We start from the raw sequence: 16168 nt of genomic DNA, 5'->3' as shown, positions 1-16168 counted from the left end.
TGAGATATAGTGTCCATTAAGCCTCTGTGAAAATCCCATTCTTGCGAGCCAGAAATGAGATATTTTTCAGATAATATGGGCAATGCCTGAACAATGTTTATGCTGTTGACAATTTGCATGGCAATTCCTTGACTACCATGAATATGTTGGACAATGTAACCATTGAAATCTTCAAATACAAAACAGTTATTAGCAAAAAGAGGGCCATTAGCTATCACATTTTTTGTTATATGTACTAACTGATGGAAATTCATAGTCATAATGCGACCAGAATACAACTGGCAACACTTTTCCACAAATGTATACAATGATAGTTGTGCCACAGCAATGTCATTGGGGCTTATGCCTGCTTTGATAGTAAGAAGGTCCCTTGAACAAGCAAGCAGAAATGAAGAAAATAATCTTCCTGTAGAATATTTCTCAGAATGGGGACCCCCCAAAACAAAAGGAAGTTACGGAATTCAGCAGATTTCCAGTGTACCAAATCATCAAGAGATCTGGAAGACGTGTTATATTCACAGTGGGCTTGATTTTTGATAAAGCATCATTTACAAATTCTCGTTGATCAAAACAAGAATATGGTTTGTGCCTATGTTCCTTGGAGAACCACAATGTTAACAATGTTTTCATGACTCCAGCACAAATGCCATGCATATAATCAATTACATAACCATCAATGACATTAAAATGCTTCAAAAACAGAAACCAAGATGGCCCCTTTATACCCTGTGAAATGTAACATTTATCACCAGCCTGAATTTTTCTCACAGCACTATTGACATCTTGTTCCAATGATTCTACTGTTCGTACAGGTTCCTCTGGATCTGCCTGATATGGGAAAACATGACAATGTCCTCCTTTCTCAGTTTTAAAGGTTTCTCCAGGTTGTAAGCAGTACCAGCAACTGTGTTTTCCATTAAATTGAATTGAATTTGATACCAGACACTTGGCTGGCAAATCGCATACACATGAAAGCAGAGTAGCTTGACAAATAAATTCCGTTCCAGTGTAATCCACCACTGATACACCATCTTCAAGTTGCCGCAGCTCCTCATACATAGGCTTTAAAAAACTCCACATAAGGGGCTTTTTAGTGGATATCCACACTCCATAAAAAATCATATTTTCTCTTGCTTTTCTTCCTGGATTGGCAACTCATTAATCATGAGATAGACTGGCCACATTGATACCCGGGAGCTTTTAAATATGGCTACTCCATCTGTATTCATAGCAAATGACAAATTGTTCTCATTACTTAAAAAGCCTTTCCTAAATAGTGATTTGTAATTTTGACCATCATAAACATCTTTGATGTGATCATCACTTTTGGCATAATGATCAAATCTATGAGACCTTACATGATTGGCAAATGATTTTCTTTTGAACATAGTTCTAATTTGAGATATGCAAGAATGGAGGACAAAATATGCCATGGCTCCAGGTTTTGTCAAATCTGTCAGACAATGCCTGTTACTGCAAGTTTTTGAGTTGCTATCCACATGAGTGTAGCAATGTGCACAATAATACCTAATCTCCGGAAAGGATATGTGTTTTTTTAGGAACTGTCTAATCCCATACAAAGATTTTGGCACTTTGCTGTCTTCTGGTAATAAAAGTCCAAGCAATGGTAGCAGATATGACATTGCTTCATCAGACAAGCGAAAACGTATCATGAAACAGCACAGGAGCAAGACTGTAACACCAAGTAGACGCCTTGAACCTTCATAAATGGTTGCCTCATCATCATTCACATCTGCATGTATCTCGGTGTTTTCCTGGAATTCAGTAGTATTATATACAAACTCAGCAACACTGTCAAGTACTGTAGTTGTTTGTGCTGATTCATGTCTCAGTGTATCATTCTCCCGCAATGCAGTATTATGTAGTTCGTTGAAAAGATCATTGATGAAGTTATCCTGCTCATCATTAACAGGAGGTGTATAGGAATCTATGGAACAGGGGCTCTCCAACTCATCACTTTCTTTTGTGGAAGCTACTTTACCAGTCTCTTTAACTTCATCAGTTCTGTTAGGGGTCTTTTTCTCTTGGCACAAATCACTTGTAGGTAGTTGCTCATTTAAAGTAATTTCAAACACCTACAAGAAAGCCACCATGATATTAATTGTTGATGCAAATATCAATAATTTTAGAAAAGTGGGATTAATTGAGTCTAATAGCGCTGTTCAGGTTACAGGTTTGTTACTAAATATAGCTTACGTGTGCAACATCGGACACGCAGCTTGAAATGTGGACAAATTTTATCAATGTTGCATGCGTGGCTGTTTTTGCAGCTTGTACTCAGAGTCGTGAATATGACTTTTTTTAGTATGCCTGTTACAATAGCAGTCGCCCAGTGAGATGTATTTTCGTCGTTCTTGCATGCGTAATTTTCAAAAGCGTAATCTAAAATTGCGGACAAATATTTATTTTTGCATATTAATGAGAGAACAGTGATGTAAACTGTGAACGGCCCTATTAAAATGTAAGACTGCTATGGAGTCATAAATCATAAGTGACAACAGCAGTGATTCCAGGGTAAAACATTCAATCACATCCAAAGTAAATGACGATACCTTCAGTTCTACATACTGAAAATATTCCTCTGTTAGTGCTCCATGTAGATTTATGCAGAGCTGTCCTTCTCACCGTTATATTTTCTAATGAAATGAAGTGAACATCATGTTTATGTATGGTAGCTGCGTCCGTATACCCCACCATCCGCTTTTGACTGCATTCGAAGGACAGTCTCACAATGTTTACTGTTAAATAACCCATGTGTTTCGAACCTGCATACTTTTAAAAGGTACTCACATTTTCAGACGTAAAGACGGCTGGTTTTGTCGTTAAGTATTTCTTATAAGGTCCACGTTTTCGCGTCGTTGAACAACTGGCCACGCAGTCATCAACATGTACCGGTACGTCACAGGACGACGAACACACTTGCGACGGTTCTGCATCTGCCATTGTTAAAGTTCGACGACTACAACCTACATAAAACTTAATTCAGGCGCAGTAAGAGTACTGTTCTATCCGCAAAACGCTTAAACCGCTTCAATTTTGTTAGCTAATCGAGCGGGATGGACTAACTTCTGCCGATGCACGATGTCTTGACTCCAGAAAGTGTTGAGCTTCCACCAGAATGAGTGGACGGGCCGCAATAGGGTACTATGCATTCTTGGGCTGTCGTAAATGAGTGTGTTGGAATTTAACAGGCTAGATCAGTTTCGCAACAGTGTTCACTTAGATGGTCACAGTGTTCGACTCTCGTACTTTAGTGACCTCTACGCATAAAGTCTTCTTTCTGGTTATTATAAATGTAAAAGAACAGTGTACGTGTACGCATAAAACGTCTAAATTTTTGCGACGGTCACGACCCTTGACCTCCATACTTCGACCAATGTAGTGTGTTCCCGCGTTATCATATCGGATATTGAATCTCTCTCAAAATCGCGCGCAGTTATTTGAAGTAACGGCTAACAGCTAGCTCGGACCTTCAGCTAAAAATCTTACGAATTATGGCTGATTTCTCAGTTGTTTATTTCCCCAGTGACGACACGTTTTTCGTCAAAACAGCAAGTGAGTTATGTCTTAGTTGTAATGTGTCAGTAGGCACAAAGGTAAAGTGTGTTTTCCCCACGACAGTGTTGGATGACAGTGGCCGAGAAAGTGAGTCACCGGTGGAGTATGAAGGAACTATAATTTTCCATTCATCCGGTAAGTGTTAAATGCGTATTTAAAAGGCCAATTCGTATAAATTTAGAGTGACTGTACAGCAGAGTTCTCTTGTACATTGTTTTTTCCTCGAAAGCTTTGTTTTGTATATGACCCGACTTTTTTTAATTGAGCTTTAAGGGGTGAATAAAGTTTCCTTTGACAGGACGGAGGGAGGTGACTACAGCTCGGTTGGTTCAATATATAACGGCCGCCGGGGTATTTATCGCACGATGGCCGTTTTTGTTTGTTTTGGTTTTTTTTGACGATCATTAAACGAGCAAGTCGCTGCCATTTATAGCATTGTCTTAATTCGTAGCTGCCGATTCGTACATTCTTACCTTGTCTGCGATGCCTTTTTATAAGTAAAAGGTCAGTTCAAAAATTGCAAAATGACTGAAAACCCTACATTTTTAATGTTAGCGTGGGAAATATCGTTATAAAGGTCATAAAGTGGAAATTTTGAATTCGATTAACCGTTTGCGCTAGGAATTATCGTGTTGAATATGTAGCTATGTATGCGCAACTTCAGACTAATACGGCCAAATCCAAAATGGCGGTTCACCACTGGCGATATCGTGTGTATGTGAGTTAGCTTCACTCGTACTCAAGGTCGATCAGATAAGAGTGAGTTGTGCCTGTTTTCATTCACATCGCAAATGAGGTTACATTAGCCGTTTTGAAGCAATTTTTTGTCGCTTTCTATTTTCTGGGGTACCAAATGTAAAAAAACAAAACCAGCTTGGAAGATGAATGTGGCTGTGTACAACTTACGATTCCACATGGTGTAACATGTATTTTTACTTCTTTTATACCCAGTCACTTTTACAATCCGTTCTTATTATTAAATTTCATATTTCCAGGTAAGAAGCCTTGTATTGAAAGGCTGAAAAAGTATACAGAAATGGTGAAGGGGATACCCAAATCACAACGAATGGAATGTTTTGTGACCCAGGGTAAACAAGATATAAAGGATGCAGAAAAAAGTGGAAACGAGGGGCAGCAGGAAGCTTAGAGTTGTCCTAGATGAGCTAAGTGAAAATAACTCTAATGCTAACCACAAGTCACGTAAAAGAAGCACAAGTGATCTGGAAGATACTTTAAAAAAAAAAAAGTTAAGGCAATAGAAAAGCCTAAGAAAATCAAGTAAAAAAAACAGGGAAAAGTGGTAGAACATGGCAAAAGCAGCATGCCAAGCAAGACCCCACCCAAGACCCCACCCAAAAAAAGACTGACTGAGGAGGATATTGTGAATATGGCTATGCTTACAGGCTTTGACAAAGAACTCAAAAACATAGGACAGAAAGTTTTGGAAAATGGCACAAAATCCAAATCTACCAGCATGTACAAGCTAAAACAACTGCACAACATTCAAGCCCACCAGACAGGGTCAACAACCCCAGCCGAGTTCTAGTCAAACCAACCAACTTACTCAAGCAAAATCTTTTGGGGTTCTCCAGCCAGATTCTCCGAGGGGACCAACTCCACCACCACCACCTCCAATTTTGATGCCTTTCAGAGTGCTTCAGATTTTCCCAGAGGACCACCTCCACCACCACCACCCCCTCCTCCGAGTTTTGATGCCTGTGACAGCGCTCCAAATTCTCCCAGAGGACCAACTCCACCACCACCACCACCACCTCCTCCGAGTTTTGATGCCTTTGACAGTGCTTCAAATTCTCCAAGAGGACCAACTCCACCACCACCACCACCTCCTCCTCTGAGTTTTAATGCCTTTGACAGTGCTTCAAATTCTCCCAGGGGACCAGTTCCACCACCACCAGTACCTCCGAGTTTTGATGCCTTTCAGGGTGCTTCAAATTCTCCCAGAGGACCAGTTCAACCACCGCCACCACCACCACCGAGTTTTGATGCCTTTCAGGGTGCTTCAAATTCTTCCAGAGGTCCAGTTCCACCACCGCCACCACCACCTCCTCCAAGTTTTGATGCATTTCAGAGGGCTTCTAGTTATCCCAGAGGACCACCACCACCTCTGAGTGCCACACGAGCCCATCCAACATGGTCTTACTTTCCTCATGGTTCTCCAAGAGGACCCATGCCTTCATCAGGACATGACCAACCAACCCCAGTGAATTCAAGTCCCTATCAGTGTCAAAGTAAAGGTGTATCACAATTTACTAGTACCTGTATGAACACCTCTGCAGACTATCTAAGAAACTCAATGGATATGGTGCTCAGTGAAGAAACTTCACTTGTTGCTCTGCAGGAAGAGAATCAACGACTTCGTGATGACATCAAATCTTTGACAGCAGAAAATGAAATGTGGCGCAAATCAGGTAAATACAAGCATTTTCAATTTTTTACTACAGGTACTCAATTATGCGTCAAACAGTACCGGTGTAGATCATGTGTGTAGGTGTTTCATTATGTCTTGTACATCGAATCTTGTGCACTCCATAGGATTCAATGGTAACTCGTCGATGACACCGGGGGCCACATAGTCATCAATATTCCAAACCAAGAATTGAATCGACCACGGTACAAACAAAGCCATGTGCAAAAACGCGCATAGACGTATGTGTATTTCCATACGCATTAGTACACATGTGGTTTGTTTGTATTGGCATCACGTGATTATTTAGGCGTACTGAGTCTGTAGAACGCATCGTATCCTTTTTATTCCAGAGTAGAACCATTGTCTGAAAGTGAACTGGAACTACTTTGAACTTGACAACTTTTGGATGTAAAATGTTAAAATGTCACGTTTTCCATAGGAAATACGATTTTAGGAAAATTTTGCATTAAAAAAGGGAAAAATTGCATAACGGTATTTTAAATATATCAATGCTCCATTCAAGGCATGTAATAAAAACATAGCCCAAACAAGGTATTATGTACTCTCGGGGCATGAGACAATTTGCCCTCCTTACATTGGGCAAATGGTAACCTACCCTCGGGCACATAGTCCCATGTTCGGGCTATAATATAATTATTGCACAGGCTGAAGTAATCACACATTATTGATTTACAGCTTTTTTAGATGACTTGTTTTTTGTTTGCTTTTAACAAAGGAACAAACAGCGCTATGAACAACACCTACTGCCGTTGAAAAGCATACAGATACTGATTGCATGCGTAAAGCAATGCAAATCATGCAATCCATCATTGACAACTCATCTCCGACTAAACACGGAGATCATACTAACATGGTACGTCAGGTCACCACTTCTCCGGCATCGACAACCACTAAAACACCACAGCAAGGTTCACCTACCTGCATATTGCCAGCTTCAAGAGCCATTTCAAGTCCATCATCTCTTCATAATTTGAGTAAAGATGAAACTGGCAAACCATGTGCACTTGATGATGTAAGTATTCAACTTTCTCACTTTATGGGTGTTGCAATTTACATGGTAATAAATACATGCCCTTATGAAATCATGATGGTCATATACAAGTACACTGAAAGGGACCAAGTCACCCATTTTTCATGAATTTTGTTTGATACAAGATATGGTCATAATTGTTTGACATGTTGAAAGATATGCATGAATAGGTGACTATGCACATATTCCACCCCAGTGCTAGACATGATACATGAAACCATCGCGAAAATGAATTAATGGTCATAACGATTAATTCATTTTTGCAATGGTTTCATTTGTCTAAAACCAGGGTCGAATATATGCGCATTGTCACCCATTCATTTATTATCTTTCAACCTGTCAAATAGTATAAGCAGTATCTCGTATCAAACAAAATTCATGAAAAATGGGTGACTTAGTCTACTTTAAAATTTAAAATATGTTGAGAAATTTGTCACTTGACAGAACCAAACTCATTTTTTTTGAATCACTTGTGTTTGGTTTCTTATGTAGTAGATGGTGTTAATCAAAGGATTGCAAACTTAGAAATCTACCAATATTTACTAGAATTTATTATACTTCTGTCATCAGTTGTTTTGGCGTGTTATTGATTGTACTCTTTCTTGAAAGGGCGAGGTGTTTGCTTGGGTAATTTCATTTTATCTCAAGCACACTTTTTATGTCGACACCATTGGCTTTCTGATATATATTTAATAGAACATTTTAATATGTAAAGCATACTGAAATTGAGAATCAAAATATGAATTGGTTATTTTTAAAAATTTTTTTTTACTTGAATAGGAATCTACATTTCTTTGAACAAGGTACAGTATTCAGTAGTTTGCTTAGATAATGATAGATGGTGTGATAACTTTTCACTGAATCTCTGCACTGCATTAACTTTTACCAGCTTCAAAACTGTACATGCGCTTCCAATGCCTAGTGTGAGAACAACCATGTTGCATATATGGTAAAAAACGCTAGCTATTTCTTTGCTGTGTTTATAACCGCTACAACATCTCGGGAAGTAGAAGGGTGGTGGTTTGTAGCAGCTGCTGCTTTCATCTTGGCAATCATTGCAAATGTGAAGTACTGCTGAGTATTTCTGTAATGAGTACACTAATTATCTACCTATATACTTTACTAACACCCATCTGTTTTGCTGTATATTACTTTCCACATACTCCTTGTAAGTTGTTGTATTACACTGTACCTACCCATTTACCCTTATCCTGCCATGTTCATATTTCACCATCAGGTCTGTTAAAGCCAGTGAAGCACAATATCTCCCATTTAGTGCATTTTAACAAAAAAATGAGCATTTGAAGGCCCCTGAAATCACAGATACTGTAAACATGATTTTTATGGACTAAAGCTGTTGGAACAGACCAAGCAAAATGGGTGGGAATGCGTATGGTTTTTGCTCAATACCTTTTCACTGAGCTGGCTAACGGGGAAGTGATACTGTCTGGCAGGCTAAAGGGTTAAAGTATTATTTATTCATACCTTGCAAAAAAAAATAAATGTGTGACTGTCAGGTAAAAAATTGCTTTAAAACATTTTGTGACTGGTGATCAGTCCTCTGGGAGAATTTGAAGCACTGTCAAAGGCATTGGTTCTGTCAAGTGACAAACTTCTCAACATATTTTAAATTTTAAAGTGGACTAAGTCACCCATTTTCATGAATTTTGTTTGATACGAGATACTGCTTATACTGTTTGACATGTTGAAAGATAATAAATGAATGGGTGACAATGCGCATATGTTCGACCCTGGTTTTAGACAAATGAAACCATTGCAAAAATGAATTAATCGTTATGACCATTAATTCATTTTGCGATGGTTTCATGTATCGTGTCTACAAGCGGGGTCAAATATATGCATGGTTACCATTCATTCATTATCTTTCTGCATGTTGCCAACAAAAGTATTTTTTTAAAGCAATATTTCTGATCTTAGATGAGTGCCTGACAAGCTCAAAGGTTAATCTAACCCATATTTTAATCTTGGGTTAATAAATTAACATTGAATATTTCCAAAAAAGTGATTTTTTAGTAAAATACGTAATAGTGTTGGGTACAGCACCACCTTAACTAGGTCATCAACAAAAACAATTTAATCCTCTTCCTGCCAAGTGGTACCACCACTATTTCATGGTTCAAGATGACCCCATTGCCTTTGTCATTTTCGATATTTATTCCTTGGACCTGGTAAATTTCATGGTTACCTTGAATGATAATGATTATTGGACCTGATTTGATGTCTATTTCTATTGTTTATCTGTGGAGCCCAAGTAGAAAGAGGATTGGCATATCTTAGATGGTAATGCAATGCATAGGGAATACTTTTTTTGTGAATTGTACTGCAGGGTGGTTGCATCAGACTAGTAGCTGTGGCAACCAGTCAATACAGTGTTCACAAGCCCAATACAATGTGTTCATTTTGCACATAAATTCCTCTATATGCATGTAACAAATCACACACGTTCTTATACTATTTGTCTTAACAAATGTTGCTAAGTTCATTATCTTCTTTCTTTCTTTCCAGTGTGCTTGTCAGCCAAGGGCCTGGAGAAATTCGGCAAAAAAGATCATGAATTTTCTAAAAAGGCCTTCAACGTAAAATTCCAGAACAAAATCGGAAATGCCAGACGAGACCTGGCCAGAGCTAAACTGAACTCGTTTAAAAAATAATCTTGAACTAAACCAATTTTCACTTAGTCCATGAAATTTTTTGAAGCCGAAATTTATTAAATTGGTAATCAGACCTACAGATATGTGTTGTGGTTTTCTTTCGAACGTTTGGAAAGGTGAGTCTGCTTGTGTTTGCTGGGTTCAGGTGAGTGTGAGCTGCTTTCAACTCTGTTTGGCCTGGCTTAGTTTTTGGCCAAATATAGTTAAATTACATCTCCAACAATTATTTCACATTCACTAAAAGGTCCTGTGTAAAAGTACTTAATTTCACTGGAATTATCTTTTACTTATTTCTTTTTTGCTTACACCTTCCAAAGATGCAAATGAACTGTGTTTTATAATCACACAGCAACATAAGTAAAATTAAAATCCAGTGTCAAATTAGTACTTTTCATGGTGCTCTTTTTCTGTCAGAATGATCCTGTCATTCATATGTGCATTCAAAATAACCATTCAAAATGACCATTCGTTCACATACATGTGAATGGTTCAAAATGACCATTCGTTATTCAAAATAACCATTCATTCACATGTTATAACCATTCGTTCACATGTTATAACCATTCGTGCACATGTTATAACCATTCGTTCACATGTATGTGAGTGGCTAGCTCATTTAAATATTTCGGCCTATACACATGTTACCCACGTGCTTCTGAAATGAATGTGGACTGCCTAACTGCCTATTCCCTATGCACATACATTTAGCCATGCCAATTAGCCATGTGAATGCTAATTTCACATGGTACTGACAGGCATTCCTGTTCTATAAGGGACAGTCTATATCGTTGTAATTAGAAGGATCCTTCATCCTTTTTTTTCCCAATAGTACGATTTCGAATAATTCTCAGCCCTTTTCTTCATATCCTGTAGAAATTCTGTAACACATAAGAGGCACGTGAATGTTCTTTTACTAAAAACTTTCGGCAGGTTTCCTGGCCATCGTTCAATCATAACATACGAAAGATAAATTGGAATGTGCAGGGTGGTGCCCCACTCAATAACTGCTTCAGTGTCTGCATACACGACGTAGGGACAGGGCACCTTCTTCTGATGTCCTTCGAATTGACACACTTCCATAGGAAAAACTGGCTGAGCAGTGTCTGTCCCACAGTATACCTGATGTATTTGTAATTCTTCTGTTGACGCAAAACCTCGCTTACAAACCATACAAATACACTTCCGTCTGTGCACATTCTTACGATTATTTTGAGAATAAAGAAGGCAATTTAATTTAGTTATTGGTACGAAGTGGCCACCACTATTCTGTGAGAGGTCGGTACCGACTATTAGTAAGATATTTGCTATCTGTACTGTATCCCTATTGCCCTCGGGATGAGCTCCGCTACAGCCACTATACAAGACAGTTATGCCAGACGGGTCGGGATCATTTTCGTAGATCTGAAATACTTGAAGTCTGACCCCTGGATTTTGCTGCTCGAAGCGCTTGAATACAGTCTCATAGGCGGGCGTAGGAAATGGTATTCCATCAAAACAGTAGTCAGCCATAAATTTGTCATACGTCTTCCAGTTTCTTCTAGTCTGACCACATTTCTTTTCACGAAACTCTTCGTCACCTAACTTTATACTTGCCACGACTGCATACTGGAAGCAGTTCTCGCTGCCGCTAGGTAGAATTAGATTGCTCACACAATGCTTATTTATTAACCATTTAGGCAGTTGGACTGCGCCGGCCCCCAGTAAAACTTCTACTAGAATTACTTCAAAATTAAGTATCTCCTCGAGAACGAGACCAGAACCCTCAACATTTTCAATTGTATCAAGCATATGGTCGTAGCGTTCTATTAATTGTTGTTTTATATCCGATTCCGATCCTCTTAAATCTTTTGTGTATGTATCTTTTAATTTAACAGGCAATGGACGAATTTGTGTATTACCGTTTTTCGGATCTACTAATTTGACTTCCATTTCTGCATAAACAGAGTACATCTTTCCCTTTTTGGTCATACCTTCGATATCGATCATGGCGATATCCTCGACTCGCTTGACTTCAGGAAATTCTTTTTGTAAAATTGCTCCCTTGAATGCTGTACGTAAGCGGCGCCTAACGTCAATATTCTCATCCATAATAATCTTTATAATATATACTATCCTCAAAAAAAATTTTAAAAAGAAAAATATTCTATGATAGGTCATCAAAATCCACTATAATATTTTTGTCAGCATTTATTTGTTTATATATCTCACCTAATCTTTCTAAGTCGACTAGTTCTTCCACGTCTTGAATTTCTGGTTTATAAGGTGTGACACAAAATAACCTCTCTATAGTGAAAGAAAGATTATGCTTAAATAAGCGCGGTTTAAATGCCAAGAATTCTATCTTACTACCTTTTCGGATATTACGAGGTACAATAGCAGGATTTTCTCTGGCTGGCAATCGGCTCACTGCTTTAAAACCACAGTCGATTTCTTGAACTATATCAATACATGTAGCGAAATCGTCATTGTGAATTCCTCTTTTAAACCGAAATTTAAAATACTTTGTCTGTGTGTCGCTCCCTCGCTTCTGATACACTTTAGATGGATTGTAAAATGTTATCGGAACATTTTTGAGTGAGAGGCCAGGCTTGCAGCGAAACTTTTAGCGGTGCTTGCATCGAAACTTTCACCTAAGGTACGGGATACTATTAAATCGGTAAACTTTTGAAGACTCGGTCGCCAACACACACACATTTCATCGCATGTAGCAAGATCTTTTGAACCATATTTAGGGTTGATGGGGAAAACCACTTCTAATTCTAGCTCACTGTCTACATATATAATAGGATCTACATATTCACCAAATACTAATTTGCCGCCTCCATCACTGATTTGAACGTTTTCTCCACTTTCCAGTGTTTTATTGCATCTGAAATAGAAAGGATTGCCATTGTTTTATAGTAATAATTCTTTACGAAAAATAATTTTAAAAAAATCTTATGATATAGATATAACAAAAAATGCCATACATATTCATAAACGGACCAACTGGAAGCGGTAAAGGTCATGATGTAATAAATTTCAGGAGACTCATATACCAGCATTTGACACCACCACTTTTTCTAACACGATTGCACGACACGACTTTTATAATGGAAAATTGAAGAGCGCAGATTTTCAGAATAAGTTTATAGATCATACTCTTAGTTTACAATGCGAAGCGCAGCGCAAATTGTACACTGGATGTGATAAGTATACCATTTGTAACTCAATATAATTCAACTCATAATTCAACATCTGACTTTTCTCGAATCCGGGGCGTTACCAGGAGTCGGAAAAAAAAAGATTGTTTCAAAGGCATTCGACCATTTACACGGTTTCATTATCATATTTAAAGACGTGACTTGGGATTATTGCAGGCGGAATATTCTGACTCGAGCAAGACAATATGAAATAACCGAGTCCGCCTTAAAAGAACTAGAAGAGATTCATGATAAGTTCAAACAAGTTTTCTTAGAAATTTGTAATGACTACAGACTTCCATGTTTGGTAATTAGTCAACCACTTACGCCTGCCCTTCTCAAGAATATACTTAATCCAACAATTGATACAGAGACAGTCGGGCCAGTAGATTTTCCACGAGCTTTTGACTTTGGAATTGCATGGGGCGGCGGCAGCCAGGGATTTTTAATAGACGGTTTTTCCGAAGGCGAACTTGAAAAAGCTTACTATCCACCTAATCAAGAACAACTAGAACAACCTCGAGTCTCACTCAAGAACCTCCACAAACTTCTTAATGCTTGTGAATCTGTGTGTGCTTACAATGCTCCGTTTGACTTACAGGCACTTGACATGATGAAGCGTTCCGAAGGGAGGCAAGACTTTGGAGTTACTTGTCTATGGCTCATGTCAGTTGTGTACATTATACTTCAACCAGAACTTATCGATAAAGCTGAACAAGGGGGACTTGAAAGAACAGCTCATAACAACATGAGAAGTCGCTTTGAAGATCTTGCAAACTTAATATGCTCATCCGGGGTACCACCTCATCCACATACAGCCTGCAAAGATGCAATAAGTGAACATTACTTACGACAATACATGATAAATACTTGGCCAGGTGGTTGGAAGTATAGTGGTAAACTGTCACTTTATGCTTTCAAGAGATTAAGGCTTAATCCATGATACTTATTGAATAACTTTCGTAATTACTTACGTTAGTACTTGCGTTAGTACTTGACCAAGTACCAACCACAGGAACTACATAAGTACTCCTTCCGTTCCTATAGGGCTACGAAGTTCTAATAACATTTTCCTCTGGCTCCCAACTATTGAAACTTTCTGGATAGCCGCGCCATTTTATCAGATAATATTTCTTTCCTCTAATTTTTTTTGTCTTCAAAATTCGTTCTACTCTGTACAGCTCGTCGGCACCAGCAGCACTCTGCAGTTCACCGGAATAGAAAGTGCCTAGTATTCCTCTCCATCCAGATCGTTTATCTTGTAAACAGGCGGAGTACCCAGTCCAGCTGCGTACACCACTTTTGAAACTATGAAAATCTCCTCTGTCCAATTTGGTAAATATCCTTTCCTGAAAGTGGTCTTGTATTTTGTAATTCGGACCCTTTCTCCTGGCTTGAATTCAGGGGTAGCTCCCGCGGCCGCCAACTCAGGACCATAGAGTGTATAAAATGCCTGCCAATCGTTGTCCTCTGTTACGTCGATGGGTTTCATTTTGATACTTCCGTGTACAGTGTTATTGTAATTCTCGAGAAGTTGTGGTAGAATACTGAGCCATTCACGTGTCTGTCTGTATGTGAAGTATTTCCACATCATCGTCTTCAACTCTGATTAAAACGTTCAACGACACTTGTTTTTTTGTCACTGTAGGTGTGAAACCAGTGAATACCTGACTCCTCCAACCATTTCTGCATTTTTCGGTTAGTAAATTCCCGCCCCTCATCTGTCTGAAGTTTGTCGGGTTGCCTCCCACTTTTCTTAATTATGTCTTGTAGCACCTTCAGAGTATCATCAGCCGTTTTTGACTGTATAGGCCTGGCCCATGCATATTTACTGAGCACATCGATTACTGTTAGCATGTATCAAATGTTTTTATTCTCTTTTGCGAATGGAAAGGGAATTCCACAAGATCCGCCTGCCAATATTCGTCTATCGATGATACGTAACGCGCCTCCCACCCGTAGCACCGCGAGTAACGAGGTACCGGGATATGTAGATTATAAGTTAGCTGAGTTTGCAACCAGTCCTGTACCTCTTTCTTAGTAACTTTTAGTCCACTGGTGCGTGCTGCCTCGAAAAATATAATTTTTTTACACCTTCAAAAGCAGTTCTTGGGTTGTAATATAATTCTCTTAGAGAGCCTTCGGGCAAAGCCAAAATTAGCTATATTATACGAAAAATTGTATGTCGTACAGATGCCGTAAATGAAGTACTAGTTTACTGAATGGTCTTCTTTTCAATTGTCTGATTAGATCCGTGGCCTCACGTTCTGACTCCTCCATTCCATATTCTTTTATAATAGTCTTGTTGTCTGTCTTGCTTGGTGTATAAAATAGTACTAACATCTGTATGTTTTCCCTAAATGGTTTACTAATACTAGTATATTGTTGAGTCAGAACCCAGACAGATAATCTGTCGTGTCTTGCACTGAAACCAAGTTTGACTAAAACGTCACTGCGCTTCTTCATATCTTTGGATGAGGCGCAGTCGTCGAGGATTATTAAAGTGTTCGCACCAGCCCATTCCATATGTACGAAGTCTAGTGTATCATTCACAGCATCGAGTCCGACCAGAAACACAAATATGTTATCATCCATGAAAATGAATCTTTTATTATACGTTTTATTGTTCATGAATGTTGGACAAATGAAAACAACACAGTCAAATTTCCCTCAGTACGCACCGGAGAGGAGATCCATCACATATTCCGTTTTGCCAGAATTTGTCGGTCCAGTTACAATAATGTTGAATGGCGGGGTCGCGTACATCTCCACCGGAACCGATCTATATACTGTACATAAATGTAATGAATATGGCTAAAGATGACAAACCAATTTTGCCAAATTCGTGAATATAGGTCCGCACCGGCCTTCTGTTCCCATTCAGAAGGCGATAGGGGAACAGGCTCCGTCAGGGGAACCGTGTTGGCGTGAGGTGGCCCTCTGGGATGATAATCCTGCCACTTCACAGCATCCTCGTCCCCATCCATCTCTTGTTTAGCACCTTCTGTGATTTCCGTATTTACATCTCCATTTACCCCGAAGACCATAGATTCTGTTGCGTATTGCAATTCATTATTATAACCTGTGATTGCTGGGCCCGAAAGAATAACCATTTTAGACGGCAAGAGAAGTAAATTGGGCGAAACAGCCATATCAAGTTTGACACCAGTATTTGTTATTGTGTCTTGATATCGCCTATAACTGATTACCTTATCAGTATTACGAATTTCATCTTCGAGGAGAACGCCGAATTCTT

The 16168-nt window shown here is 38.9% G+C and overlaps 1 protein-coding gene across 1 annotated transcript; it reads right to left on the bottom strand.

Moving 5' to 3' along the window:
* Positions 1 to 514: 514 nt before the first annotated feature.
* LOC139127318 (uncharacterized) lies at positions 515 to 3123 on the bottom strand. The gene is made up of 2 exons (XM_070693235.1): positions 2812 to 3123; positions 515 to 2096 (listed from the first exon to the last, which is right to left on the bottom strand). Exons 1-2 carry the CDS (start codon positions 2962 to 2964, stop codon positions 1119 to 1121), a joined length of 1131 nt encoding a protein of 376 aa, XP_070549336.1. The 5' UTR covers positions 2965 to 3123; the 3' UTR covers positions 515 to 1118.
* Between the last annotated feature and the right edge of the window lie 13045 nt (positions 3124 to 16168).

The sequence above is a fragment of the Ptychodera flava genome, unplaced genomic scaffold (genome assembly GCF_041260155.1).
Source record: "Ptychodera flava strain L36383 unplaced genomic scaffold, AS_Pfla_20210202 Scaffold_30__1_contigs__length_3116999_pilon, whole genome shotgun sequence".
Lineage (NCBI taxonomy): Eukaryota > Metazoa > Hemichordata > Enteropneusta > Ptychoderidae > Ptychodera > Ptychodera flava.
The sequence above is the reverse complement of the archived record's forward strand: the minus strand, read 5'-3'. Positions and strand labels throughout refer to the sequence as shown.